This window comes from Scyliorhinus canicula, chromosome 9 (genome assembly GCF_902713615.1).
Source record: "Scyliorhinus canicula chromosome 9, sScyCan1.1, whole genome shotgun sequence".
Classification (NCBI taxonomy): domain Eukaryota; kingdom Metazoa; phylum Chordata; class Chondrichthyes; order Carcharhiniformes; family Scyliorhinidae; genus Scyliorhinus; species Scyliorhinus canicula.
This window is the reverse complement of record NC_052154.1, coordinates 153517741-153545054: the sequence shown is the minus strand read 5'-3', so window position 1 is coordinate 153545054 and position 27314 is coordinate 153517741. Positions and strand designations below refer to the sequence as shown.

Here is a 27314-nt window from a genome sequence, read left to right as displayed (position 1 = left end):
AGCGCACCATGCCCGGGGATTTCCGAACGGCATGGGGCTGCCCACTTGGGGAAACCCTATTGGCCAGCTGGCAGGACGGAAGAATCCCACTGCCAGCAATGGCATGCTGCACCAGTAATCTAGTGCGGCGGGACGGAGAATCCTGCCCCTATCTTTACAGCATCAGTATCAATCACATTAAAGCTTGAAAGGCTTCCTGGATTGTGGATTCTTTACGTGCCATATCTAATGTGAATGAATAATGGTTAGATGGTATGAAACTTTCATTTTACATTTAAAATCGGAGTATAAAGTAAGTTCTGAGTTCCGCATCGTTCTTCAGCCTGATTATTTACACCCATCTTTTTATCCTGGCATATCCAAATCAGATTGGCAAACGGTTTAGGTACAAATTGAGAGCGGCAGAATTCGAGGTGCAACTTTGGCCATAATTCTCACAGGAAATCTGTCCCCTTATGTCCACGCACTATTTTTGTTATTATAGATTCTAATGTCCACATTCATCATAGGAACTGCCTATGTTATCCAGTCTCACTGCAATTATACTTTCTTGCCTGAGGAGGCAGTGCACTGTCACCATTGATGGAAAACTGGAAGTAGTTTGGGTGGCCAATTTTCATTATATATGTGGACATGAAAATGTATAATGGTAGCTTTGAAAATAAGGACAAGGCCTATCACTTCAAGATGGCAACTGAAATATACTGACCTGTCCTATGCCAGTAATCTCCTGCCCTTTGACTCCACTTCACCTGAAGACTCTACTTTGTTTTGGTGCCTGGTGTGCAGCACCACAGGAGATTGGCTGGTGTGCGCATTTATTTACTGGTTTTCTGTCTTTCATGATAGTTTTAGTTATTTCTTGCAGGTTAACCCTGTTGTGCCATTTTTTGTAGTCTGATCTGGTGGCCAATGCTGAGGAAGTAATCAGAGAAGCAAAATACGTAAAGAAACTTGAGAGTCAAACAGGGGCTTCCAAACGTCTGACTGTATCTCCTCACTCTGCCTTTATGCTTTCTGGTGTTCTGCAACGCCTTCAACGTCTAGAAGAAAAACTTGACCAGGTGATCTGTTTTCTCCTTTTTCTTTCTGCTCCCCTGTCTTTACTCGCCCCTCCCTTCTCTTGCCTCTCTTTTCTCTCTTATCTCTCTCCTCTCTCTCTGCTATCACTCTTCCCATCTCTCCTCTTTTCTCCCTCACTCTTCTCTCCTCTCTCATTCTTTTCTTCACTCCCCTCTCTCTTCTCTTTTGTCCTGTCTCACTCTTCTCTCTCACTCTTCTCTTTTCTCTCACTCTTCCCTTCTCTCTCTCTTCTCTCCTTTTTCTCTCTCTCCCTCTCAAGGCTTTTCACAGTAACTTTGTTTGAGGCCTACTTGTGACAATAAGCGATTTTCATTTCATTTCTATTCTCTCCTCTTTTCTCTCGTCTCCTCTTTCCCTCCTCACCCTCTCTCTTTTCACTCCTTTTTTTCTCATCTCTCCAAGCTCTCTTCTCCCTCTCTCCCATCTCTCGCTCTGCTCTCTCCCTCTCTCTCTTTCTCTCTCTCTCCTCTCTCTGCTGTCTCTTCTCTCTCTCTTCTCCTCTCTTTTCCTCCCCTCTTTTCTTCCATTCCCCTGATCTGTCCTGCATCCTACACATAATGCAAATCGATTTGTTTACTGACTGAATGCTGAATAAATTCATTGGTTCTAAACCTGTGCATTTCATAGAATCAAAAAAAATAACAACAGCACCGATGGAGGTCATTTGGTTCGTTGGGTCTTTGCCAGCTTTTTGAAAGAACAATCCAAGTATTCTATCCCCCATCTCTTTCCCCATAGCCATGATATTTTTGTCCATTTTGAGTACTGACATAATTCCTTTTTTGAAGTTACCATGGAATCTGTTTCCACCACCCTTTCAGGCAGGGCGTTCCAGACCATAACTCATTCCTTTAAAAAATCCTCTCCTCCTCTGCCCTCTGGTTGTTCTGCCAATTACCTTAAATCTGTCACTTTGGCCGACCCACCAGCCATTGGAAACAGTTCCTCCTTATTTACTCTCGTACCATTGAACAACTCCGTTGAATCTCCTCTTTAGATTTTTCTGCTTTAAGAAGAATAAGCCCACTTTCTCCAGCTGAAGGGATGAAGCATTTGCTTTCTACTCTAACTGCAGGGTTGAGAGGATGGAATGCACAGAGTCAGAAGGCATCCTTTAGTCTGTAGTTGTGGCTGGCCGGACTGCCGCTGTCATCTTTGTTGCGTTGGTGATTCTACCTGTACTGCTCTTGAGCAATGGGCCTTGGGTTAGGTAATCCCGTCGCTGCACTTAGCCAGCATGAAAGGGGGGAGCTGTGCACTTCTGTGAATCTGATATTTGTATATAATATTTTTATCTGTGCATGTTGGGTATTTTCCAATTGTGTTGGAATGTCAACAAGTTGTGCTATTCCAGAAGCTTCATCACATTGACATAAAACAAGCTGTATGCAATTTTTAAATGATTAATTCTCTGGTTGTTGGCAAGGTTGCCACTTATTGCTCACTCTGAATTGCACTGGAGAAGGTAGTGGTGAGCTGCTTCCTTGAACCTCCGCTGTCCAGGTGGCGTAGGTACAGCCACCTTAGTGTAATAAAGGGATTGCCACGATTTTGGCCAAGAGTCAGTGAACGAACGGTGATATAGTTCCGAATCGGGGTGGTGTGTGGCTTGGAGAGGTGGTGTTCCCACGTGCCTGCTGCCCCTGTTCTTCTAAGTGATGAAGGGGAGAGATTTAGACAGTTCTGTCTAAGTCATAGATGGAGAGATGTGAGGGGGGTCTGAGTGTGGTGTGGTGATGCTAATTTCAAGGAATGCTGCTCTTTTTGCATGTTTCTATATTGATTTGGGGTGGTGGGTTAACTTTTTGTCTTCAATGCCTGGACAGGAATCCAGCAGAGCAGTCAGTGACATCTACTGACCCTGCTGCTATTGGAAAGAGTTTTGATCTCCTCTTACTCCTCTACTGTTAGGAGATTGCTCCCAGCTTTGCTCGTCTCCCCCCCATAACCGAAAGATTGAAGCCTTTGCTCTCCATCCTGACTTCCACTCTGTTGAAATGAAAGGGGTGAAAATAAGTTGAGTTAATGGAGTCACTGCACTCAATTCTGGGCACAGCTCCTCAGGAAAGATAAAAGCAAAATTACTGCGGATGCTGGACTCTGAAACTAAAACATAAAATACTGGACAATCTCAGCAGGTCTTACAGCATCTGTGGAGAGAGAGCGGAGCAAACATTTTGAATCTGGATGACACTTTGTCAAAACATTCATATTGATATTGGAGGGTGTATGGCGCAGATTCACCTGACTGACGTAGGGAACTTGGAGGGTTACGTTATGATGGGTGATTACATCGGATAGTGTTGCAGTCACTTGGATGCGGAAAATTAAGGGATAGTTTCATTGAAAGGTTAGGGTGATTAAAGGATTTGATAGGACAGGTAGAATAGTGAGAAATAGAGTAGAATAGTGGCAGCACGGTAGCATTGTGGATAGCACATTTGCTTCACAGCTCCAGGGTCCCAGGTTCGATTCCGGCTTGGGTCACTGTCTGTGCGGAGTCTGCACATCCTCCCCGTGTGTGCGTGGATTTTCTCCGGCCGGTTTCCTCCCACATTCCAAAGATGTGCAGGTTAGGTGGATTGGCCATGATAAATTGCCCTTAGTCCAAAATTGCCCTTAGTGTTGGGTGGGGTTACTGGGTTCTGGGAATAGGGTGCAGGTGTTGACCTTGGGCAGGGTGCTCTTTCCAGGAGCCGGTGCAGACTCAATGGGCCGAATGGCCTCCTTCTGCACTGTAAATTCTATGAAAAAATGATTTCTCTGGTGGGGGAAATTCAGAACAAAATGAGTTGAGATATGATGAGCCAAAGAATTTCAATTGAATTGAATAGGGTTCAATTCCAAAGTGATTGGATGGAAAACCAAATAGGTTATACTAAACGTGAATCAAACCTTGGTTAGATCACACCTGTAGGACTGCGTACAATTCTGCTTTTTAATATTGATATATGGGATGTGAGCATCTGGCTAGGCCAGCATTTATTGGCCATCCCTATTTGCCCTGAGGAAGATGGTGGTGAGCTGCCTTCTTGAACCACTGTAGTCCATGTGGTGTAGGTGCACACACCATGCTGTTAGGGAGGAAGTTCCAGGATTTCGACCCTGTATCAGTGAAATAACAGCGATACATTTTGAAGTCAGGATGGTGTGTGACTTGGAACTTTGAGTCGGTGATGTTCTCGTGTCTGTTACCTTTGTCCTTCTCGCTTGCTTTATTATATTAAAAAAATAGAGTCACTGGAGTCAGTGCAAACAAAGGTTTACAAGGATGATAGCAGGATGATACCTGTCAGGAGAGATGATAGGCTGGGTCCCTTTTCTCTTGAAAGAGAGGGTTGTGAGGTGACGACCTAGGAGACGTCTTTATAATTATGAGAAGTTTTGATAGACTAGATGCAGAGAGAATGCTTCCACTTTTGGAGAAGGGCATAACCAGAAGCCATCAGAAATCCAGGAGGGAATTCAAAAAGAAACTCCTTTATCCAAAGCGTGGTGAGAACGTGGAACTTGCTACTATACAGTGTGATTGAAGCAAATAGAACAGATGCATTCAAGAGGAAGCTCCATAAACACACGAGGGGGAAAAAGGAATAAAGGTTATGTTGATAGGGTGAGTGAGGAAAGATATGTGGAGAATAATTGCTCACATGCACTGGTTGGACTGAATGGGCTTTTGCCTGTGCTGTACACCCTATATATGCAAACAGGGTTAAGGGGCTGAATGGCCTTCTCCTGTTCCTACAATGAACAAGCAATCTGCTCTGCAAGTTACTGCCCAGGCCTGGAAGATTAACCCAGCAACTTCCTTTAATGAGATTGGCCCTTTTCCATTGGTTGGCTGCCATTAGTTTTTCAGCCTATGGGTGCTGTGTTGCCAGCAGCATCACCGAGGCCCCTCTGTTTACCCTCGGTGCTGCAGTTGTCTGCGTTTGACCTGATCCCACGCCATCTTTTCTGTCTGGTTTCTCTCCTCTTTGTCTTAACCATCTCTTGCCTTCTGTACCACAGAGGAAAGCTCTGTCTCTAGCGCAAGGTGACGTTCCATTCAGCAGGAAGAGCATAAAGGAGAGAGGAGCTCATCTTACTGCGCTGTTTGGGGGCAGGACTCTCAGACAACAGGTGTGTGCTCTCTCGGCTAGTGTTTTACTCAAATTCTCAATGATTCCACTGACTGGGGCAGTCCTTTCAAATCCACGAGATGTCGAAGCGCCTGTGTTTCAAAGTGAAAAACTGCAGATTACATTTGAGAGCGACACCAGGGTTATTAACTACTGCAGAATCAAGGGGGAAGATGGAGTTACATAAGTCAGTCATGGTCACTTGAATTGTGGTACAGCCTCAGGGGGCTGAATGGCCTCCTGTTCCTATGTTTCTAACACTGCCAACTGGAGGAAAGGAAATTTTCTTTGAGTGTAGAACTGGATTCTACAGCTATTAATATTCACATCCATCGTACTGAATTCCATGTTGCATTAACACTTGTCTGTTGGATGTCAGCCGGATACTCTTCTCAGTCCCAATATCATGGCCAAAGTGAATTAGCATATCACTGTCGCCCTCTGTCTATTGGGGCAATATTGAGGCCTCCAACTGGTGCTTAACTCATGGTGGCAGGGCTGAGATCACCGACCGGTGGGATACTATCCTTCCCCGACACTGGAACCCCCCACACTCTGGCCTCCGAACCTACACTGGGACCTACCCCTGCCCCAACCACGGGGGTCCCCCAAGCCACACTGGGACCTACCCCTCCCCCAACCACTGGAGTCCCCCACACCACATAGGGACCTACCTCTCCCCCAACCACTGGGGTCCTCCAAGCCACACAGGGACCTACCCCTCCCCCAACCACTGGGGTCCTCCAAGCCACACAGGGACCTACCCCTCCCCCAACCACTGGGGTCCCCCACACCACACAGGGACCTACCCTCCCCCAACTACTGGGGTCCCCCACACTCCACACTGGGACCTACCCCTGCCCCAACCACTGGGGTCCCCCAAGCCACACTGGGACCTACCCCTCCCCCAACCACTGGGATCCCCCACACCACACAGGGACCTACCCTCCCCCAACTACTGGGGTCCCCCACACTCCACACTGGGACCTACCCCTGCCCCAACCACTGGGGTCCCCCAAGCCACACTGGGACCTACCCCTCCCCCAACCACTGGGATCCCCCACACCACACAGGGACCTACCCCTCCCCCAACTACTGGGGTCCCCCAAGCCACACTGGGACCTACCCCTCCCCCAACCACTGGGGTCCCCCACACCACATAGGGACCTACCCCTCCCCCAACCACTGGGCTCCCTCACACCACATAGGGACCTACCCCTCCCCCAACCACTGGGGTCCCCCACACCACATAGGGACCTACCGCTCCCCCAACCACTGGGGTCCCCCACACCACATAGGGACCTACCCCTCCCCCAACCACTGGGGTCCCCCCACACCACATAGGGACCTACTCCTCCCCCAACCACTGGGGTCCCCCAAGCCACACTGGGACCTACCCCTCCCCCAACCACTGGGGTCCCCCACACCACACAGGGACCTACCCCTCCCCCAACCACTGGGGTCCTCCAAGCCACACTGGGACCTACCCCTGCCCCAACCACTGGGGTCCCCCACACTCCACACGGGGACCTACCCCTCCCCCAACCACTGGGGAGTCCCCCACACTCCACACTGGGACCTACCCCTCCCCCAACCACTGGGGGGTCCCCCACACTCCACACTGGGACCTACCCCTCCCCCAACCACTGGGGTCCTCCAAGCCACACTGGGACCTACCCCTCCCCCAACCACTGGGGTCCCCCAACCCACACTGGGACCTACCTCTCCCCCAACCACTGGGGGGGCCCCCTACACTCCACACTGGGATCTCTCAACCCACAATGGGACCTACCACTCTCCCCGAATTGGGACCCCCCCCCCCACCTCCACCACCTTCCACCTTGACCCACACTGGTGATTCTTCCCTCACACTGAGAGTACCCAATTAATTTTCTCCAGTTAAGGGTCAATTTAGTATGGCCAATCCACCTACCCTGTACATTTTTGGGTTGTGGGGGTGAGACCCACACAGACACGGGGAGAATGGGCAAACGCCACACAGACAGTGACGCAGGGCCGGGATCGAACCCGGATCCTCAAAGCCGTAGGCAGCAGGGCTAACCACTGTGCCACCATGCCGTCCTTCCCTCACACTGATAATTTGTCCCTCCCCATATTGGGGTTTCGTCTCTTCTCACCCACACCGGTGTTTCTGCATCACCCCCACAGGTGGACCTCCTCCCACATTCCTCACATTGGAGTCTTGCTCAGCCCTCTCCCATACTGGGCTTGCACCTATCCCCACACAATAGAATGCTTCCCACTACGACCTTGCCCCCCCCCCCCCCAAACTGAGGATTCCACCCTCATTCCCCTGACTCCCACACTGACAATGTATCCCAGCCCCTTACTGAGGATTCATCTCCTCTCCCCCACACTTGAGATTTTCCCCTTTTGACATTTTTTGACTTTATCCCATAAAATCGAGTTTTGGTTGTAACCTTTCAAAACTGTCCCTGTTTTCTGGTTTACGAATTCTGGCTGTCAACATTGCATTCCCGTATCATCCCAGAATTCATTCTGGATTCCTTGGGGCCGATTCTCCACCTGTGTGCGCCCTGCTGTTCCGGGAAAATAGTGGGAGTGTCCCAAAACAGGGTTCTTTTTTAAAATAAATTTAGAATACTCAATTCATCTTTTCCAATTAAGGGGCAATGTAGCCTGTTCAATCCACCTACCCTGCACATCTTTGGGTTGTGGGGGGAAACCCATGCAAACACGGGGAGAATGTGCAAACTCCACACGGACAGTGACCCAGAGCCGGGATTGAACCTGGGACCTCAGCGTCGTGAGACTGCAGAGCTACCACTGCGCCACCATGCTGCCCTCCAAAACAGGGTTAGTGCTGGGCGCCGAATGGAGCGCGATGTTTCTGCCCTGTGGCACTTGACATAATCTGGTTCAACCCATCGCTGGGCATGAACCAGATGATGCTCAGACCATTCAAAGATGGAGTGTTCTGGCTCCTAGGATTCTCTTTCTCTCCCCCCCCCCCCCCCCCCCCCCCCCCTCCCACCACCACCACACCCTGGCACTGCCAGGGTGTCAAATTGCCATGACCAGGATGCCAAGTGTCAGGACTGAATGGGGTGTGTCCATGAAGGGGGGTGTCATTTGGCGATCCCATAGCAGGGTGTCACCCACCTGGGGGAGTGGGAGCTGCTGGGGCTGATGATGGGGTGTGGGACCTGACTTCTGCTGGAACGGAGCGGGGCCTGAAGGGAGACTCTTTGGGAGGGCCCCAGTGTCAGTGATGATAGGGGGGGGGGCATTGGCCTGCATTCTCACACAGAGATCGGGGTGTCCTGAGGCCAGGCTTGCTGGCGGTTCGGGTCCCACACATCACTCTTTCAGGTGGGTTTCTACCCTGGCTCCAAAAAAAAACGATGATAAGTGTGGGAGAATTGCGATGGGAATTGCCTGGCTATTCTGGCACGATATCTGGCTGTTTTCCTGCCCAAAATGGAAGAATTCTGCCCATTGCTTCTTAACAAGACATCTTGTTCGGAGTTACTTCCATGTGCCCTGGTTGTTTGCTTCCCCATTGGTTAGCATTGGTGGGCAATCGACCTTCACAGATATTGCTATTCTCCTGGAATGGAATCACTATTCAACATCTATCCTAGATCTGGCCTTGCATAACTTGAAAATGCAACCTTTGCTTTCCTTTAGCTGATACATAGATTGGGTTCCTCCAAACAGTTAAATTCCGCACTTAATCTGTTCTCGGTGGAAATGGAACTTCTACTGTGTTCAATGTGTAAGTTAGAAAGAGTGAGCTGCCATTCATCAGTTATCCATCATTTATCAAATACTTCTATAGGTTAAATTATTTGCTCACCCCATGGGAGTTGAGCTGGGAGGGACCTCTGGATGGAGAATTGTGGTGAAATCCTGAACTTTAAACCCAAGTTTCATTCAAGCATTGCTCCCACTAGGAATTCCATTGCTCTAAGTCAGCCTCACTTGCTTTTTGTGCCATTCTGTTAACATAACGCTTATTCAGCCTTGCTCTTGTTGTTTTGTTTTTCCTGGGCTATTTCTTCCACATTTCCATCATGTGTTTCAACGCTGGCCCTAACAGGCGTCTCAGTCTGACACAAGCTCATCCCATTCTCTCGCCAATGCATCTCGCTCCACCCATGACTCTGCTTCCTCTTCGCTGTCTGCCATGGCTCACCCACCCGATCCTCCGACACAGGTATTGCCTAGCTTAGAACTGTGGGCTGCCGATGCTAAGCGACATTGTGTGCAATTTTAAGCTCTCTTTCAGATGTCTGTGAGTTTGCACAAGGAAAGTGGAGCACTTTGAAGTCAGTTGTTAATGTTAATTAGTGCCTGTAATAGCAATAGAAAATTACAGAATCATGCAGCACCGAGGCATGCCATATGTGGCCCATCGTGCCATATGTGGCCCATCGTGCCATATGTGGCCCATCGTTTGTGCCATATGTGGCCCATCGTTCGTGCCATATGTGGCCCATCGTTCGTGCCATATGTGGCCCATCGTGCCATATGTGGCCCATCGTGCCATATGTGGCCCATTGTTCGTCCCATATGTGGCCCATCGTGCCATATGTGGCCCATCGTGCCATATGTGGCCCATCATGCCTATGCCAGCTCTTTGAAAGAGCTACCCAATTAACCCTACTCTTCCTGCTCTTACCCCATAGACCGGCAAATACTCCTTTTACAGTAATTTATCCAATTCATTTTGGAACAGGAACTTAATTTACTTCCACTGTCCTTTCAGGCACCCATATTTCACAACAATTTGCTGTGTTTTTAAAAAAAAAATGGTCATCCTTTCACTCTTTGGCTCTGTTATGTACATTTTGGGGGTGCATGTTTACGGTTAAACAGATTTTAACACTTCTGTTAAAATAGTGAGAATTATCATTAAGTGTTCTCTCCGCAAATATGGTAAATACTGAATCCTCCTCTTTACCCCGTTTTTGCTCTTGGAATTGTTTGTCTAAATCTTTTACCTTGTATTTTCTCTGTAATTATCTTGGCCTTTATTTCCTCTCTACTTTCTCGTCCTCTCTCTTTCGCTCCTGCTCCCACTCTGCCCCCATGTGACTTCTGTCCTCTGAGATCAGATACGCAGTGTGCAGGCGGCAGCCATTAATTTGGAAAGGATGTTTTTAAGCAGTGGGGACCAATCCAGTAGCCAGGTCAAGGCTGGAAAAGAGGTGAGTGTGCGGCAGCATGTCAGACCTCGTGATCAGGCAATAAAGTCAAAGAGTCAAGAACAAGTTAATAAGTTGGCACAATTAAGCACAGAATAAGAAATGGGCTTATCCCTCCATGTACAATTTGCCAAATCAACAAGTTTGCACAACTTGGTTTGTTCAGCTTCTATTCTTTACTCCCCCTTGTTTTCCCTTAAATGCGTCGATACTATTTAGCTCAACCAGTCCATTTGGTAGCGAGCTCCATATTCTAACCACCCCCTATTGGATATATTAGTTACTATCTCATATTTCTGGCCCCAAGGTCTGGTGTTGTCCACAAAGGGAAGCATCTTCTTCTACATCTATTCTTTCAAACCTCTTTGTAATTGTAAAGACCTCCATCAGGTCTTTTCTTTTCTTTTCTAGAGGAAATAAATTTCAGCCCTACCTATTAGTTTCATCCTCATAGTTCTGGTGTCATCCACGTAAACCTGCTTTGCACCTTCTCTAGTGCCTAGATACCCTCTATGTCCTTTTGTGAAAATTTTCTTTTAAATGATTAAAACGTGCAGTCTCTTAATAGAAAGATCGATAACCTCAGTGATAACCTTAGTAGAGGAGCAGAACTGAAGGAAATGTTGGACCTCGCTAAACCTCTTTAGATATATGATAAAGATTCTCCACAACGGCCGATGCCGGTGTGAAACCCGGAGTGTTTCGCGACGGCGTCGGAGACCGCTCCACGCCCCCTATTCTCTCCACCCCCCCCCCCCCCCCCCCCCCCCCCCCTAGGAGGGGCGTTGCAGGGAAATCGGCCGCCGGGCCTTGATGCTGGCGTCAAGGCAGCGTGCTGATAATGACGCGGCCAGCGGCGCATAAGTGACGTCAGCCGCACATGCGCAGGTTGGCCGTCTTCCCCTCCGCTGCCCCGCAAGACATGGCAGCTTGATCTTGTGGAGCGGCGGAGGGGAAAGAGTGTGTCTCTTAGAGACGCCGGCCCGACGATCGGTGGGCACCGATCGCGGGCCAGTCCCCTCCCGAGCACGGCCGTGGTGCTCGACCCCCTCTCCGCCCCCCACAGGCCCCAAACTGACCTTTGGCGCGATGTTCACGCCGGCAGCGACCAGGTGTGGTTGCCGCCGGCGTGAACAGGTTGGGAACATCAGGCCGCTCGGCCCATCCGGGCCGGAGAATCGCGGGTCGCCGTGAAAAACGGCGACCCGTGATTCTCCGAGCGGCGTGTTGCAAAACGCGATGCGCCATTTTGGAGGGGGTGGGAGAATCGCGGGGAGTGCCAGAGCGGCCCTCCCGCGATTCTCCCACCCGGCCTGGGGAGCGGAGAATCGCGCCCCTCCTATTTGAAGTGAGAAGAACACTTCTGGTGTCCAGTCCAAGATTCTCCCCCAGCCAACACAATCAAAGACTAATGCGCAAACCGTTTACCTCAAGGTTGTCTTCTTGATGATGTTGGCTGGACATGACGTGATGCATCAGCACGCACAGGCAGACCACGTGTAGGTTGTCATTAATTCCACATAACTGCCTGGTAGCATCCCAGTGTCCAAATGGATGGAATTGGGGAATGCATTCAGCATAAAGAACCAACACCTCATCACTGATCGAACAGCAGCTTCGGCCTCCCTCAAAGATAGTGGACAGCACTCAATCAAATCCGCACAGGAAATGGGCGATCCTACTCCTTCAGTGGATGGAGAGGGACAAATTGAATTGTAATTGTGGCCATGAGTCCCAGACCTTGGAACACATCAACCTGTCCACTTAAGATCTCTTGCAGATGGCACCCCATTTGCCATTGAATGAATAGTTGAACTAGACATCCCCTCATTAGCTTTTCCTATCATTCGGAAGTAGACAACCTCATGGTTGCTTGTGGGATCTGCTTGTGTATAAAATGGCTGCTCCATTGTCTAACCTTACAAAGGAATTTGATGAAGGTGAATCACTTTGGGTTGTTTTTGGCGATTGAGACCAGGTACAAGAAGGCTTGTTGTGATGAGTAGAATGGTAACATGATACCAGAACACAAAGGAGTGTACCTCTCTGTTCAAATAAAGGATTTTTATCACAATACCACAGGGATGAGGGGAAACCTCCAGTGGATTTAAACTTTGTGGTTTCATTTGTATCTTTTAATTTGTTTTTTTGTTCAAATTGATTTTTTAAATTATGTTGGGCCACATTCCATTATTTTTGGTTACTTGTAGCTGTTAGCCATTTGGAAATAGATACAATAGCTATATGGTTTTTGATGCTGAAGAAAAACAGTGAGTCCAAATACCACCATGGAAAAACATGAAAATCAATCCAGTTAATCTGGAAGACTGGGAACCACTAAAAACAATGGATGATGAACACAACTGACACATCAGGGTCAGTCCCACCATGCCCAGTCCACACTTTATCCATGACTCAGTATCATAACTGGAGTGGTCTACGGTATCGTCTGTCACCGCACAACGGTTCAAGGAGAAGTTCCTCCACCTGCTCAGAGCACTGCCAATAAATGCCGACCTCCCTAGTGTCAGCCACACTCTTGAACAAAGTTGTTTTAAAAAGCAATTGTCATTTGTAGAACAGGTATTAGTGCATCAAACTTTTAACTATCCCTAGATTCAGGAGTAGTCCCTCTGGGATTGGAAAATTGCTCATGTCACTCACTTTTTAAGAAGGGTGAAAGGGAGAAACCAGGGAATTACAGACCAGTTAGCCTAACATTTGTGGTGGGGAAATTGCTGGAATCTATAATAAAGGATGGGGTAACTGAACACCTTGAAAAAATTTCAGTCGATCAGGGAGAGCCAGCATGGATTCATGAAGGAAATCTCATGCCTACAAATCTCATTGAATTTGTTTGAAGAGGTGACTAAAGTAGTGGACAAGGGAATGTCTGTGGATGTCATTTATATGGACTTCCAGAAGGCATTTGATAAAGTCCCACACAAGAGACTGTTAACTAAAGTGGAAGCCCAAGGAGTAGAAGTCAAATTATTGACATGATTAGGAAATTGATTGAGTGACAGGCGACAAGAGTGGGGATAATGGACATTTACCCTTATCGGCAGGAGGTGACTAGTAGTATACCACAGTAATCTGTGTTGAGGCCTCAATTATTCACATTAGTCATTAATGACTTGGATGAAGACCAAGAAAGTCGAGCAGCTTTTCACAATAACTTCATTGAAGCCTACTTGTGACAATAAGCGATTATTATTATATCCAAATTTGCGGATGATACAATGTTAGGTAGCATTGTAGGCAGCCTAGATTATAGCAGAAAATTGCAAGGAGGTATTGACAGACTAGGTGAATGGGCAAAATTATGGCAGATGGAATTTAATGTTAGCAAATGGAGCGGCACGGTAGTAGCACAGTGGTTATCAATGCTGCCTCATGATGCCAAGGAGCCAGGTTCGATGCCGGCCTTGGATCACAGTCTGTGTGGACCTTGCACATTCTCCCCAAGTCGGTGTGGGTCTCACCCCCACAACCCAAAGATGTGCAGGGTAGGTGAATTGGCTGAGGTAAATTGCCCTTAATTGGAATTTTTTTTTAAATTTTGAAAAAGCAAATGAGGTTATCCATTTTGGACCAAAAAGGGATAGAGCAGATACTTTCTAAATGGACAGCGATTAGGTACAGAGAGTGGCCAAAGAGACTTGGGGGTTCAGGGTATAGGTGCTTAAAATGCCAGGAACAAGTGCAAAAAATAATCAAAAAGGCTAATGGAATACTAGCTTTTATATCAAGAGGACTGGAATATAAAGAGGGCGGCATGTGGCACAGTGGTTAGCACTGGGACTGCAGCGCTGAGGACTTGGGTTCGAATCCCAGCCCTGGGTCACTGTCTGTGTGGAGTTTGCACATTCTCCCCATGACTGCGTGGGTTTCACCCCCACAGGAGGGGCTGGTTTAGCACAGTGGGCTCAATAGCTGGCTTGTAATGTAAAACAATGCCAGCAGCGCGGGTTCAATTCACGTACCAGCCTCCCCGAACTGGCGCCGGAATGTGATGACTAGAGGCTTTTCACAGTAACTTCATTGAATCCTACGCGTGACAATGAAATTAAATGAAAATCGCTTATTGTCACAAGTAGGCTTCAATGAAGTTACTGTGAAAAGCCCCTAGTCGCCACATTCCGACGCCTGTTCGGGGAGGCTGTTGCGGGAATCGAACCATGCTGCTGGCCTGCTAGGTTTGCTTTCAAAGCCAGCGATTTAGACCTGTGCTAAACAGCCCCTAGTAAGCGATTATTATTATTATGGTCTTCACCATGGCGGAGGCGGAAGAGACCCCCTCCCCTGCGCATGCGCCGAGATGACGTCAGCAGCCGCTGACGCTCCGGCGCATGCGCGGACTTATGCCGGCCGGCGAAGTCCTTTCGGCCCCGGCTGGCGTGGCACCAAAGGCCGTTCAGGCCAGCTGGCGGAGCGGGAACCACTGCAGCACGGGCCTAGCCCCTCAATGTGAGGGCTTGGCCCCTAAAGGTGCGGCCCGACGGCGGAGTGGTACACGCCACTCCAACACGCCGGGACCCCCCGCCCCGCCAGGTAGGGGAGAATACCAGCCAAGGTGTTAAGATGTGGCTGTACAAAACCCTGGTTAGACCCCACTTGGAGTACTGAGAGCAGTTCTGGGCACCACACCTTATGAAGGATATTTTGGCCTTGGAGGGAGTGCAATGTAGGTTTACAAAAATGATGCCTGGACTACAGGGGTTACGTTACGAGAAGAGATTATTCAAATTAGACCTGTTACGCTAGAATTTAAAAGTTTAAGGAGTGATCTGATTGAATTATTCAAGATACTAACAGGGAAAGACAGGGTAGATAAAGATAAACTATTTCCACTGGTTGACGATTCGAAAACTAGGCGCCACAATCTAAATATCGGGGCTACATTATTCAAGAGAGACGTTAAGAAGAACTTCTTCACTCAAAGGCTGGTCGAAGTTTGGAACTCTCTCCCACAAACAACAGTTGAAGCTAGCTCAGTTGTTAATCTTAAATCTGAGAGAGAGATTTTTGTTCAGCAAAAATATTGAGGGATATGGGCAAAAGGCATGCATATGGAGTCCGGTCACAGCCAAGATCTCATTAAATAGCGGGGCAGGTGTGAGAGGCTAAATGGCCTATTCCTGTTCCTTAGATGATTAGCTCCAAGTTGCAAGGTTCCAGGATGGTGGTGTCAAAGTTCATGGAACCATATGGTGCAGAGGTGGGGACCATTCAGCCCATTTTGTCCATGCTGCTCTTTGAAAGAGCTGCTCCAATAGTTCCACACCCACTGCCCTTGCCCTGTAGTGCTGTACTCAAAACAGTCTCTCCTTATTTATTCTATCAAAACATACCATAAGTTTGAACACTTCTCTTATCTTTCAAGCTCTAAGGGGAACAACCCCAGCTATTCCAGTCTCTCCACATCACTTAAGTCCCTTAACCTGCAAGGAAGCTTTTAAATTTGTGACCACGACGGATGAAATGAGAGGGGTTTGCCAATTGAGTCAAGTAGTGGGTTCTGAAAACCCTTGTCTTTCATGAGTGCAGTATATTCTGTCCTCTCGTAGATTTCTACACGTGATGCTTCTCGTGCTGTAGTCTGTCGCTCGAGTGAAACCACGGCTGCTCAACCTTCCAACTCCAGCCAGCACTGTCACACTCAGGTAGATCTGACCTGGGACTCATGGTGTGGCTCAGCATGTCCGACCCACGGGTGCTGAATGGCGCATGTCAAACTTTAAAATAAAAATGCTTGCAGCAAGTACAAGTGCAGCGAAAACGTAATATGTCACTAATTAATGCTCGTCTGGTTCAATATAATGAGATTTGTAATCATGTCCAGCATGCAACACTTGTGAACTATTCCATGAGACAGCAGCAACTTTTATTTATCCGGCGCCATTTACCTCGTAAAATGTTCCAAGACTATTCACATCAGGTAACAATAGATCAAGCCTTATAAAAAGCGATTAAGACAACTGATCAAAAGCTTGGCCAAAGAGGCAGGTTTGAAAGAATATTTTAAAGGAAGCAAGAGATGCGGAGAGGTGTACAGAGGGTATTCCAGGACCCAAGCACCTGAAGACTGCCCAGTCACGACGGCAGGATGTACCAGCTCTTCACACTGGTGGGAAATTCCGGTTCCACGCCCACGCACAGGTTACCCGGCAACAAGGGATGCTGTCAATGGGAAATCCCGTTGACAACAACAGGACCAGTAGATGCCGCTGGCGGGTCATCTCTGCCTCCAATAAACAGTGTTTAATTATGACCATCATAGGGCAGCACGGTGGCCTAGTGGTTAGCACAACCGCCTCACGGCGCTGAGGTCCCAGGTTCGATTCCGGCTCTGGGTCACTGTCCATGTGGAGTTTGCACCTTCTCTCCGTGTCTGCGTGGGTTTCGCCCCCACAACCCAAAAATGTGCAGAGTAGGTGGATTGGCCACACTAAATTGCCCCTTAATAGAAAAAAAAAATAATTGGGTAATCTAAAATTTAAAAAAAAATTATGACCATCACACATTTTGAATCTGAAATTTTACATTTTGTAATGAATGTGAACGTGGCCATTTAAAAATCTTTTATTTCTTTATAATCATGAGACAGAGAAGAGTTAGGCGAAGGAAGAGAGAGAGGGAAGGGATGATTAGGCAGGGAGAGAAAGGGGGCTAGACAGAGAGTAAGGGTTCATACAATCATAGAATTTACAGTGCAGAAGGTAGTCATTCGGCCCTTGGACAGAACACCCTACTTCAGCCCACACCTCCACCCTATCCCCGTAACCCAGTAGCCCCACCCAACCTTTTTGGACATCTTAAGGGCAATTTAGAATGGCCAATCCACCTAACATGCACATCTTTGGATTGTGGGAGGAAACCCACGCAGACACTGGGAGAATGTGCTGACTCCGCACAGATAGTGACCCCAGCCGGGAATTGAACCCAGGTCCCTGGCGCGGTGTAGCAACAGTGCTAACCACTGTGCTACCGTGCTGCCCACTGGCTTAGAGGGAGGAGAGAGAGTGTTCCAGCAGAAAGAAGTGGTCAAAGGGAAGAGAAAGCTAGGGAGGGAGAAAAAAAAGGATTTGAGGAGAGAAGGGTTAGAAGGGGAAGGGAAAGGATTAGGGGGAGAGAGAGAGAGCATTAAAATGGGCGAGAGAGAGAAGGTTAGAAGGGAGTGAGGGTTCGAGGGAAAGAGATTAGGGGGAGAGCTTGAGGGTGTGGAGCTTGGGAGGTTGGGTTAAAAAGGGGAAGAGAAGGAGGTTTAGGGGGGTGAGAGGAAGGATTAGAGAGGATGAGAGGGGGTTCGCGGAGAGGGACACTTTGAGGGGGAGAGAGAGGGAAAGAGGGTAGAAGGATTGTAGTGGGGAAGAAGGAGGGTTGGGGGATAAACAGGTTTAAAGAGAGGGCAAAATAACTTTAAACAGGGACAGAACAAGTTAGGGAAAAAAAGCCAGACAGGAAGAAATAGAGAGAGAGACAGCGACGAAGAGAAGAAGGATGAAAACACGATTGGTAAGAAAGGGTTAACCTAAAGGAGGAAAAGCATGACAGAACTCGACCACCATATGAGCAAGGAGGGGAAAACTGAATGGGAATGCCTGAATATGGAAGAGTTATGTGAGCACACATGCCCTTTGCTAACAATAAGCATTCTTGCAAAGATGCTTAATGAAGAAGGAAATAATGTGGTTGGATTCGTATATCCTCAAGTTTGGGGTTTTTCAAATTCTCTCACTAAAGCATTAATCTTTTGCCTCTGCCCCTCCAAGTTGTGCACTCCAAGTTGTGCACTATCTTGACATGGATGCTCCCTGTGTTCCTTCATCATTACCAGGCCAATAGAAAGAAAGGACTTGCATTCCTATAGCACCTTTCACAACCTCAGGTGTTCCCAAAATACTTTACAACCCAAAATACTTTGCAGTCAATGACGTACTTTATGAAGTGTTGTCACTCGTGTAATGTCAGCAGCGAATTGAGCACTGCAGGAGGCCGCAAACAGCAGGTGTCCTGGAACTTCCTCGCAAAGTGCATTTTAAAAGCACCATCATCACAGGAACTCTTAACCATTCAAGATGAAGGTTTATCACCACTGCCTCCCCCAGGGCTTCCGTGTTCTTCCTCATCTCTCCTAGCCACCTTGACATCTTGGCTATTAAGTGCAAGACATGGCTACTTAATTTGGGCTGATGCTTCGGTGCATTTTTTGAGGAAATACTGCACTCCATTGTTTCCTTGGCTCTATCCATCTGCCAAAGAAAAAGTGTTTAAAAAATTCACACAGCAGTTTTCAAAGACAAGCAATGAAATGAAATGCAAATCACTTATTATCACAAGTAGGCTTCAAATGAAGTTACTGTGAAAAGCCCCACAATCCGGCGCCTGTTCGGGGAGGCTGGTACGGGAATTGAACCCACGCTGCTGGCTTTGGTCTGCTTTACAAGTCAGCTGTTTAGCCCACTGAGCGAAACCAGTATCCTGGTATCCTGGCCAACATTCCCCCTTTAACTAACAGCACCAAGAACAGTTTATCTCATTCGCTGCTTTGCTGTTTGTGGGACTTTGCAGAGCACAAAATGGCTGTCACCTTTGCTCACTGAATGGCGACTTCACTGAGCGATTGACTGGCTCTGCAATGCCTTGGGACATTTCGCAGGGATATGAGTGTCATAATATGCACCCATGCACATCATGAGGTAAAAACAGACCGTGATAGACACCCAGGTTAGCCAATCAATACACAGGAAAGAACACAACCAATCACCAGACAGAACACCAGAGGGGGGCTTCCGACTATAAAACACATGAGGCATCAGCACTCCGCCTCCTTCCACTGGTGACAACTGTAGTGATAGTCAGGGTGTATATATCAGTCAGCACCTTCTACACGTGGATCAGAGCTAGCCTGGTCTAGTAAATAAGAGTTAGTACACTTTGAGTAGTAGAGTGTCAACCCACAGCCAGCTGTGTGCATTGTTACAGAAGTTCAATAAATCATATTGAACCAACACCTACGTTTGGTGTATGCTTTACCATTCATCTGCATCCTGTTGCAGTCCGTGTTACCGCAGGGTGAATAACATGACAATGAGGTGATGTAGAATTGCAAATCTTTCCATATGAATGCCCCTTTGAAGAATTTGATTCCAGTGATGCAGTTCAGTTATGCAAAGTAGATTTCCTGTTAAACTGGCTTTATTAAAGTTACTCAGCTGATTGCCACCTCCGAGTTCCTGGATTCGAACCCCTCTTCAGACAGCAAGTGGAGACCAGATTTGCAGCTCGGAGTTCCTGGTTGATGTCCATGTGTCTGGTAGTGGTGGTGACTCAGCCTTCTCATCATATGAGTCGTGGGACCTCTTAAAATCCCAAATTCACGGAATGGTTGAGAGAAAGGTGGTTCTGGTCTTGGAAGGAATGTTGACTTTGCTGTCGGCCAGACTGTTAATCAGCCTGGGAAACGTAGAAGGTCTACATCGCCAAAAGTGGCCACTTGGTCTATTGTGTCTGTGCTGACCTAAAAACGGGCCGCCCGGCCTATTCCCACTTTCCAACATTTGGTCTGCAGCCCAGACACCTTGCTAAATGTGTTGGGATCTCAGCCTTATCTACCCTTCTAGGCACTGAGTTCCAGACCCCTACCTCTGGGTGAAAAAGGTTTCCCTCATCTCCCCTCTAATCTTTCCACCAGTCACTTTAAGTCCATGTATCCTAGTCATAGAATTTACAGTCATAGAATTTACAGTGCAGAAGGAGGCCATTCGGCCCATCAAGTCTGCCGGCTCTTGGAAAGAGCACCCTACCCAAGCCCACACCTCCACCCTATCCCCATAACCCAGTTACCCCAGCCAACACTATGCGCAATTTTGAACACTAAGGACAATTTATCATGGCCAATCCACCTAACCTGCACAGCTTTGGACTGTGGGAGGAAACCGGAGCACCCGGAGGAAACCCACGCACACACGGGGAGAACGTGCAGACTCCGCACAGACAGTGACCCAAGCCGAGAATCGAACCTGGGACCCTGGAGCTGTGAAGCAATTGTGCTAACCACTATGCTACCGTGCTGCCCTAGTCACTGACCTCTCTGCTAAGGTGAATAGGCCTCTCACATTCACTCTATCCAGGCCCTTCACAATTTTGTACATCTCAATCAAATCTCCCCTCCACCTCCTCTGTTCCAAGGAGAAGAACCCCGGCCTCCCCAATTGCTCCTCATAGCTGCTCATTTCCAGTCCTGGCAACAGCCTCTTAAATCTCCTCTGTACCCTCACTAATTACATTAGAGCTGTATATCGTACTCAGGTTGTGGTCTAACTAATGATTTATACAGCTCCATACTATTCTTATATTCCATACCTCAGCTAATACAATACTGCTCTCCAAGAGAGCAGTGTGAAAATATGAAAACTTTGTCACAACAGGGCGTTGTTGCTTGATCAGTGACTAACCAGTGACTAACAAGCACAGAAACCTTTAAGTGCCTGCAGACATTAACACATGGCGCCATGGTGGCACAGTAGGTAGCACTGCTGCCTCACAGCGCCAGGGACCCGGGTTCGATTCCAGCCTCGGGTCACTGTCTGTGCGGAGTCTGCAGCTTCTCCCTGTGTCTGCGTGGGTTTCCTCCGGGTGCTCCGGTTTCCTCCCACAGTCCAAAGATGTGCAGGGTTAGCTGGATTGGCCACGCTAAATTGTCCCTTAGTGTCCAGGAATGTGCGGGTTAGTGTCCAGGAATGTGCGGGTTAGGTTAAGGGGTTTATGGGATCGGGAGGGAAAGTGGGCTTGGGTGATGTGCTCTGTCAGAGGGTCGGTGCAGACTCAATGGGCCGAATGGCCTCCTTCTGCACTGTAGGGATTCTAGGATTCTATGGGTGAGATGGGTTAACTTGATTAATTGAAACCAGTCCCTCAACCCTTTTTTTAGCTGCTAAACTGGAATGATTGGTTTGGTGGGTTAGAAATGGGAGGAGTTTGTTTTTCTTTGCACCTTCCTCCCTGAACCTAAATAAAAGACAATAGGTTCTGAAGTGATTAAACAAGATGTAAACAGAAAACAGTTGAACGTTAAGCAAACCGAAACTCCTTGCTATTACAGAAAATAATGGAACGTCTCAGAAGGTCAGGCAGTGCCTGTGGAAAGAGAAAGAGAAATAGAGTTAAGGTTTCTGGTCAATGCCCTTTCATCAGTACGCCATTATTAATGTTTGGTGTCCAGTGCTTCAAAGTCACAGTTGCCAAGTATACTACACTTAAATGGAATTAAGATGCAGGGCAGCCATAATTTAGTTGAATATTGCAAAGGTCCTTGTGATATTTCTGGAATGAAAATGGATGTTATCTATGCTTTAGTTGTATAAATATCTGTTTAGCTGACACTTGGAGCAGCTGGGTTTAGTTTCGGGTACCGCATCTCAAGAAATGCTAATGTTTTGTCAGTTGCATTGTTACAGTTTGTTAATGTCACATTACTTGCATTGTTAAGGTTAAGAGATACAGGTGATGGGTATGAATTGCCTTTGGGAACATTGTCTTCTGCCAATGGAAGTTGGCTGCCATAGCTGGCCGCTGATACCATTCCGCATTCTGGTCCACATATGCACAGAAATCCATTGACGTTATTCTGCTGTGCCCAGCCTGCCAGCACCATTGCACATGTGTCAGTATAACACACACATACACACTATCTGCCTGTTTGTAACTGCTTGGGGTGAGAGAGGAAAAAATGTGGTCACCACATTCGTTGTCCCCATTTTGTTCATTCTCGCTCCAACAGTCCTATTCCCCCATTCTCAGTCCAATTTCCCCCAATCTCCATTCGTTTCCCCATTCTCAGTCCGATTCCAACACTCTCGGTATCCTGGAGAGTGCTGAGTTCATCTCCTTTTCTGAACTGGCCACATTCCACAACTTGGGCAAAAGATTTTGATTTCTAATGCAGTTATCGGTGGAATATTGATGTACTCCTCGGATTTTAGAAAGACAGGATTCAGACAATTGGTTAATACTTCTTCAGGCTTACATAGCTGTATTTTGGACATTTGCTCAAACTTTTCTCTCTCTCTTTCCACACAACCTTGCCCATCACTAACTTGTATTAATTCAGTGAACAGAAAACAAACCCCCAAAAGACTGTCATAATATCCACTCATGTATATAATGAGATGCAGACAAGCAGTGATTGGCACACAGGATGACCAATGAACACACAACACAGAACAACCAATCACCAGACAGGACACCACCACTATAAAGCCCACAGGGCAGTAAGACTCCCGTTCTTTTGGGACCCAGATACGGAGACAGTCGGAGTGCACAAGTTAGTGGGCACTATTGCCATGTGGTAGCTAGTAAGTCTGGTCGAGCCAGTAAGAGGTCATCAGTAGGATTAGTAGAGTGTCAACCCACAGCTGAACATGTACAGCAGTTCATAGTTAAATAAAACAGTGTTGGATCATCTCCGGTGTTAAGACGTTTGTTTCTAGCTTCCCTGCATCCAGTTGCAGTCAACGTCAAACAGCCCTGCCTAACACATCATGGTACCAGAGTGCTATTAATCCTGCCGAACCTACCTCGAGTAAATCTGCAATGACCAGCAAGCGGCCATCCAGCGACATGGAAAACATCCAGCCTCCGCCGCAGCTCCGCATCTCCGGCAACCTCGCTACCAATTGGAAAATCTTCAAGCAAAAGTTGCTCCTGTATATCAGGCCTCCGACCTCGAGACAGCATCGGATGCAAGGAAGATCGCGCTATATCTCTCGACCGCGGGGGATCATGCCACCCATATCTACAACTTGCTGACGTTTGCCGATGGCGAAGACAAGATGAAGTTCAAGACAGTTCTGCTAAAATTCGACAGCCACTGCGACATTGAAGTGAATGAGAGCTTCGAACGGTACATCTTCCAACAGAGCTTCAGGGTAAGGATGAACCTTTTCAGTCCTTCCTGACCCAGCTCTGCATCCTGGCGCAGTCATATAATTATGGCTCGAGGGCTGATACCATGATCCGTGATCAGATCGTTTTTGGGGTCCACTCCGATTTCCTGCGGCAGCAGCTCCTCAAAATCAAACAGCTAAGCCTCTCCGTCGCTATTGAGACGTGCGTAGTCCATAAGCATGCCAAGAATCGTTCCTCCCACATTAGGGCGGCGGAAACTGCAAAACTGGCCTCCCACGAGGCAGAACGGGTGCAGGCCATTGCAAAAATACAAGACCTGAGTATCGAGGAGAGTGGCCGTTTCGTGCGCTTTTCCCGGGTCCCTACGCATGCGCACCACGACCGGGTGGACGACGAGGCCGAAAACCCTAATGCGCAGGTGCGTATGTCAGCCGACTGCACTGTTCATGCGCGTTGGCGCATGGAACGCACTGATGTCAGCGTTATGACGTATCAGAATTGTGGCTCCGCCCATTTAAAGCGGCAATGTCCAGCCAAAGGACGGCGATGCCTACAGTGTGGGAAGCCTGGCCATTACGCAGCCTTCTGCAGGTCCTCTCCACCAATTATCAGCCAGCGATCCCAGACACGGCGCAGAAGTATACGCTTGGTATAACAAGACATGCAGGATTCTTATCCCGACAGCCCAACGGACCCCAATGCTGACTGCCTCAAGTCTCCATATCGGGTGGGCATCATAACCACACGTGAACTGGTCTCCACTGCACCTGCAACCCGCCTTTCAATCCTCAGTGTGGATCCCGAAGTGGTGTGCTATCCTCACAGTGAACCAGGCTCGCATCCGATTTAAACTGGACACCGGCACGTCTGCGAACCTCATATCGCAGTCAGATCTCAATAGCATCCATGACCAACCAAGCATTCTTCCCCAGCATGCCAACTCCTTGAATACAATGGCAATGCCATAGCCGCCAGTGGATCGTGTCGGCTAGGGGTATCTCACAAGGAAATCAAGGCAAATTTACGATTCGAGATCGGCCTGACAGGGCGTCCCTGCTCGGTGCTCATGCCTGCAAACTCCTGAATCTGGTCCAGCGAGTCCACACTATGTCCACGACACCGCCGCAGTGCCAGCAATCCCGCCTGTCCAAGTGCCGGCGTCTCCTGCTCCACCTCTGCGGCGATTAACCAGAATACGTCGCCCGCCTCAAAGACTGAATCTATAGACTTTACTTTTGTAAATTTCATTCAGTTTGCTCTGTATCTGCACGATAGACACCTTCCCATATACATATGTTCGTTAACTCACCACTTGTAAATAGTCAGGCATGTATATACCTTCACGTTCCATAACTTATTTTTTTTAAAAAGGAGAGATGTCATAATATCCACTCATGTATATAATGAGATGCAGACAGGCAGTGATTGATACACAGGATGACCAATGAACACACAACACAGAACAACCAATCACCAGACAGGATACCACCACTATAAAGCTCACAGGGCATTAAGACTCCCGCTCTTTTCGGGACCCAGACACTGTGACAGTCAGAGTGCACAAGTTAGTGGGCACTATTGCCATGTAGTAGCTAGTAAGTCTGGTCGAGCCAGTAAGAGGTCATCAGTAGGATTAGTAGAGTGTCAACCCACAGCTGAACATGTACAGCAGTTCATAGTTAAATAAAACAGTTTTGGATCATCTCCGGTGTCAGACGTTTGTTTCAATCTTCCCTGCATCCGGTTGCAGTCAATGTCGAACCAACCTGCCTAACACATCAGACTGCACCTGATTTGGTGCCTTGTCTTATTATGGACTTTAATAGAATAGTTGTCTTTGACAAATAACAAATCAAAAGAGAGAGAATCTTGATAAATGAGGATGAAAACTGATGGACTAAAATCACATTGCAGCATCTTACAATAGTCAAATAATCCAACAGGAAGAATCCAAATATAAAGAAAAAAAAACAAGGCCAACAAGGTATACCAAGCCAACTGAAACACGGGCGTGATAATTTAAACAGCATCATCTTTGATCTTGGTTGCTGCCTACTCTGCCTCTCACGATGATGTAACAGTAAAACAGTACAACTGCGTGACGTTGGTAGCAAATGCAGCCCATGCAAAGAGGGGACCAACTGGGACACTTTGTGGAATGGAAGGAGAGCTGTGAGGCTGAACAAGTCAATAAACTCTTGATAAAGGAAGGCTCTGTGTCTTGGTTTCAGCTTCACCAATCAGTTTGGCATCCTATTAACAAGAAGGATATGTTGGTATGGTGTTGCTAGAGAGGCAGCCTGGGTTCACCAGAATGATACTGGAGCTAAAAGACTTAAATTATGAGGAGAGGTTGCATAGACTGAGATTGTATTCCTCGAGTATAGAACATACATCTATAGTTAACACAACAACAGATCAGTCACTAAATCGAAACCTTGCCACTCTGTCCTCATTCATATCTCCATCTACGCACCATGGTTTCATATCCCTCAATACTTTTACCCAACCAAAATCAATCCAATCTCAGTTTTGAAATTTGCAATTGAGCACCAGTCTCAAAATCTTTTTGGGGAGGGAGAGTTCCAGGTTTACACCACTCTTTGTGTGAAAGAGTATTCATGACATCACTCTTTAGTGGCCTGACTCTAATTATGAAGTTATTGTATAATGTTACAAAGTATTTATAGCACACATTCAGGCCATTCAGCCCAATATGCCCATGTCGGTATGCTCCTCCTACCCCTCTTTATCTAACATTATCAGCATATCCATCTATTCCTCCCTCCTTCAAGTGTTTATGTAGATTCACCTTTAGAAGGAGTTGGAGGGATGAGTGACCATCACACATAGGAGCAGAAGTAGGCCATTCGGCCCATTGGATCTGCTCCGCCATTCAATGAGATCATGACTGACCTGATATAATAACTTTTGGTGGTTAGTTAATCTCCTTCCTTGTTCAGACTGTTTCTACCAGAGTAAATAGATTGTTTTCTCTCTCTCGCTGACCTCAATTAATATCACCCTTTGATATTCACTTAAGGGAGTTCATACCTAGTCTCTGCATGATGTGTTCATAATGTAACCCTTTTAATCCCAAGATAATTCTGGTGAATCTGCGCTGCATCCTTCCCAAAGCGAGGATATCCTTGCTAAGATGCAGTGCCCAAAATTGAACACAGTGACTTCAGATGTAACCTAACTACAGCTTAATATAACTGGAGTATAACTTTCACTGCTTTGTATTCCAGCCGTGTTTCAATAGTATGTAAAACCCGCACCTAGTGAAAACTCAAACACTTTTTATGTATCTTTTAGCTGTGTAAATTGTGCAGTGTCACAGAAACAAAAACTGATGTATTATACATACACAGAGAGCCATAAAATCAAATTTATGCCAACATGTTGGCATTGGCAAATAGCCAAGCCCCAATTTTGCCACTTAGCTAAGAGGTGTCAGATTTTCCAATCTCTGCAAATTCCACTCTAGGTTTGGTCCAGTTTGTGGCACTTTATTCGAACAGCGCAGCTTTACACTGAGGCTACATTGGCAGAATGAACAAAGTAGAAAGCTGGAGTATTGTTAATAAGTTTGTTTTATTAATGATGTAATAACAGTGGAAATGGTTGAGTTCATTTCCTGTTCATTTCTCTGACAACTTCCTCTAACTTTGCATGTACGCTTTGCAACTACTCTTGAAATCTTTGTGTGTAATTTTGTGACTGTTGTTTTGTGACTTTTAAGTCCCAGACAAATGTCTGAGTCATCTCTGCAATCTGAGGCTAAGATCCCGACCAGGACAGGAACAAGAATGCTTCTATTGGTCTGAAATGTGCAGTGGATCAAAGTTTCTGCTCATATCACTGTCCTCGTAATCCCTCGCAAATAAGCCAGAATTTGGAAATGTCCAACCCACCTCCAGTTAAATAAGCTTCAGACATTCACCAAGTTATGAAAGGGTTCCGAGGAATGGCCATTAAATTGCTACCTAGTTCAAAAGCCCTT

The 27314-nt window shown here is 47.3% G+C and overlaps 1 protein-coding gene across 8 annotated transcripts in view; it reads left to right on the top strand.

Moving 5' to 3' along the window:
• mical2a (microtubule associated monooxygenase, calponin and LIM domain containing 2a) overlaps window positions 1-27314 on the top strand; it is a 353275-nt gene that overhangs the window by 173369 nt on the left and 152592 nt on the right. For 2 of the 8 annotated variants that reach the window (XM_038807963.1, XM_038807968.1), the window contains exons 17-20: window positions 897-1064; window positions 5095-5205; window positions 9289-9405; window positions 10307-10399. The exons of 2 other annotated variants lie outside the window; for them this stretch is intronic. In XM_038807963.1, coding sequence (XP_038663891.1) covers window positions 897-1064; window positions 5095-5205; window positions 9289-9405; window positions 10307-10399 — 489 coding nt within the window. Of the gene's footprint in view, window positions 1-896; window positions 1065-5094; window positions 5206-9288; window positions 9406-10306; window positions 10400-15966; window positions 16063-27314 lie in introns of those variants that run through there. 4 more of the 8 variants (XM_038807962.1, XM_038807964.1, XR_005461915.1 and 1 more) reach the window with 4 other exon arrangements.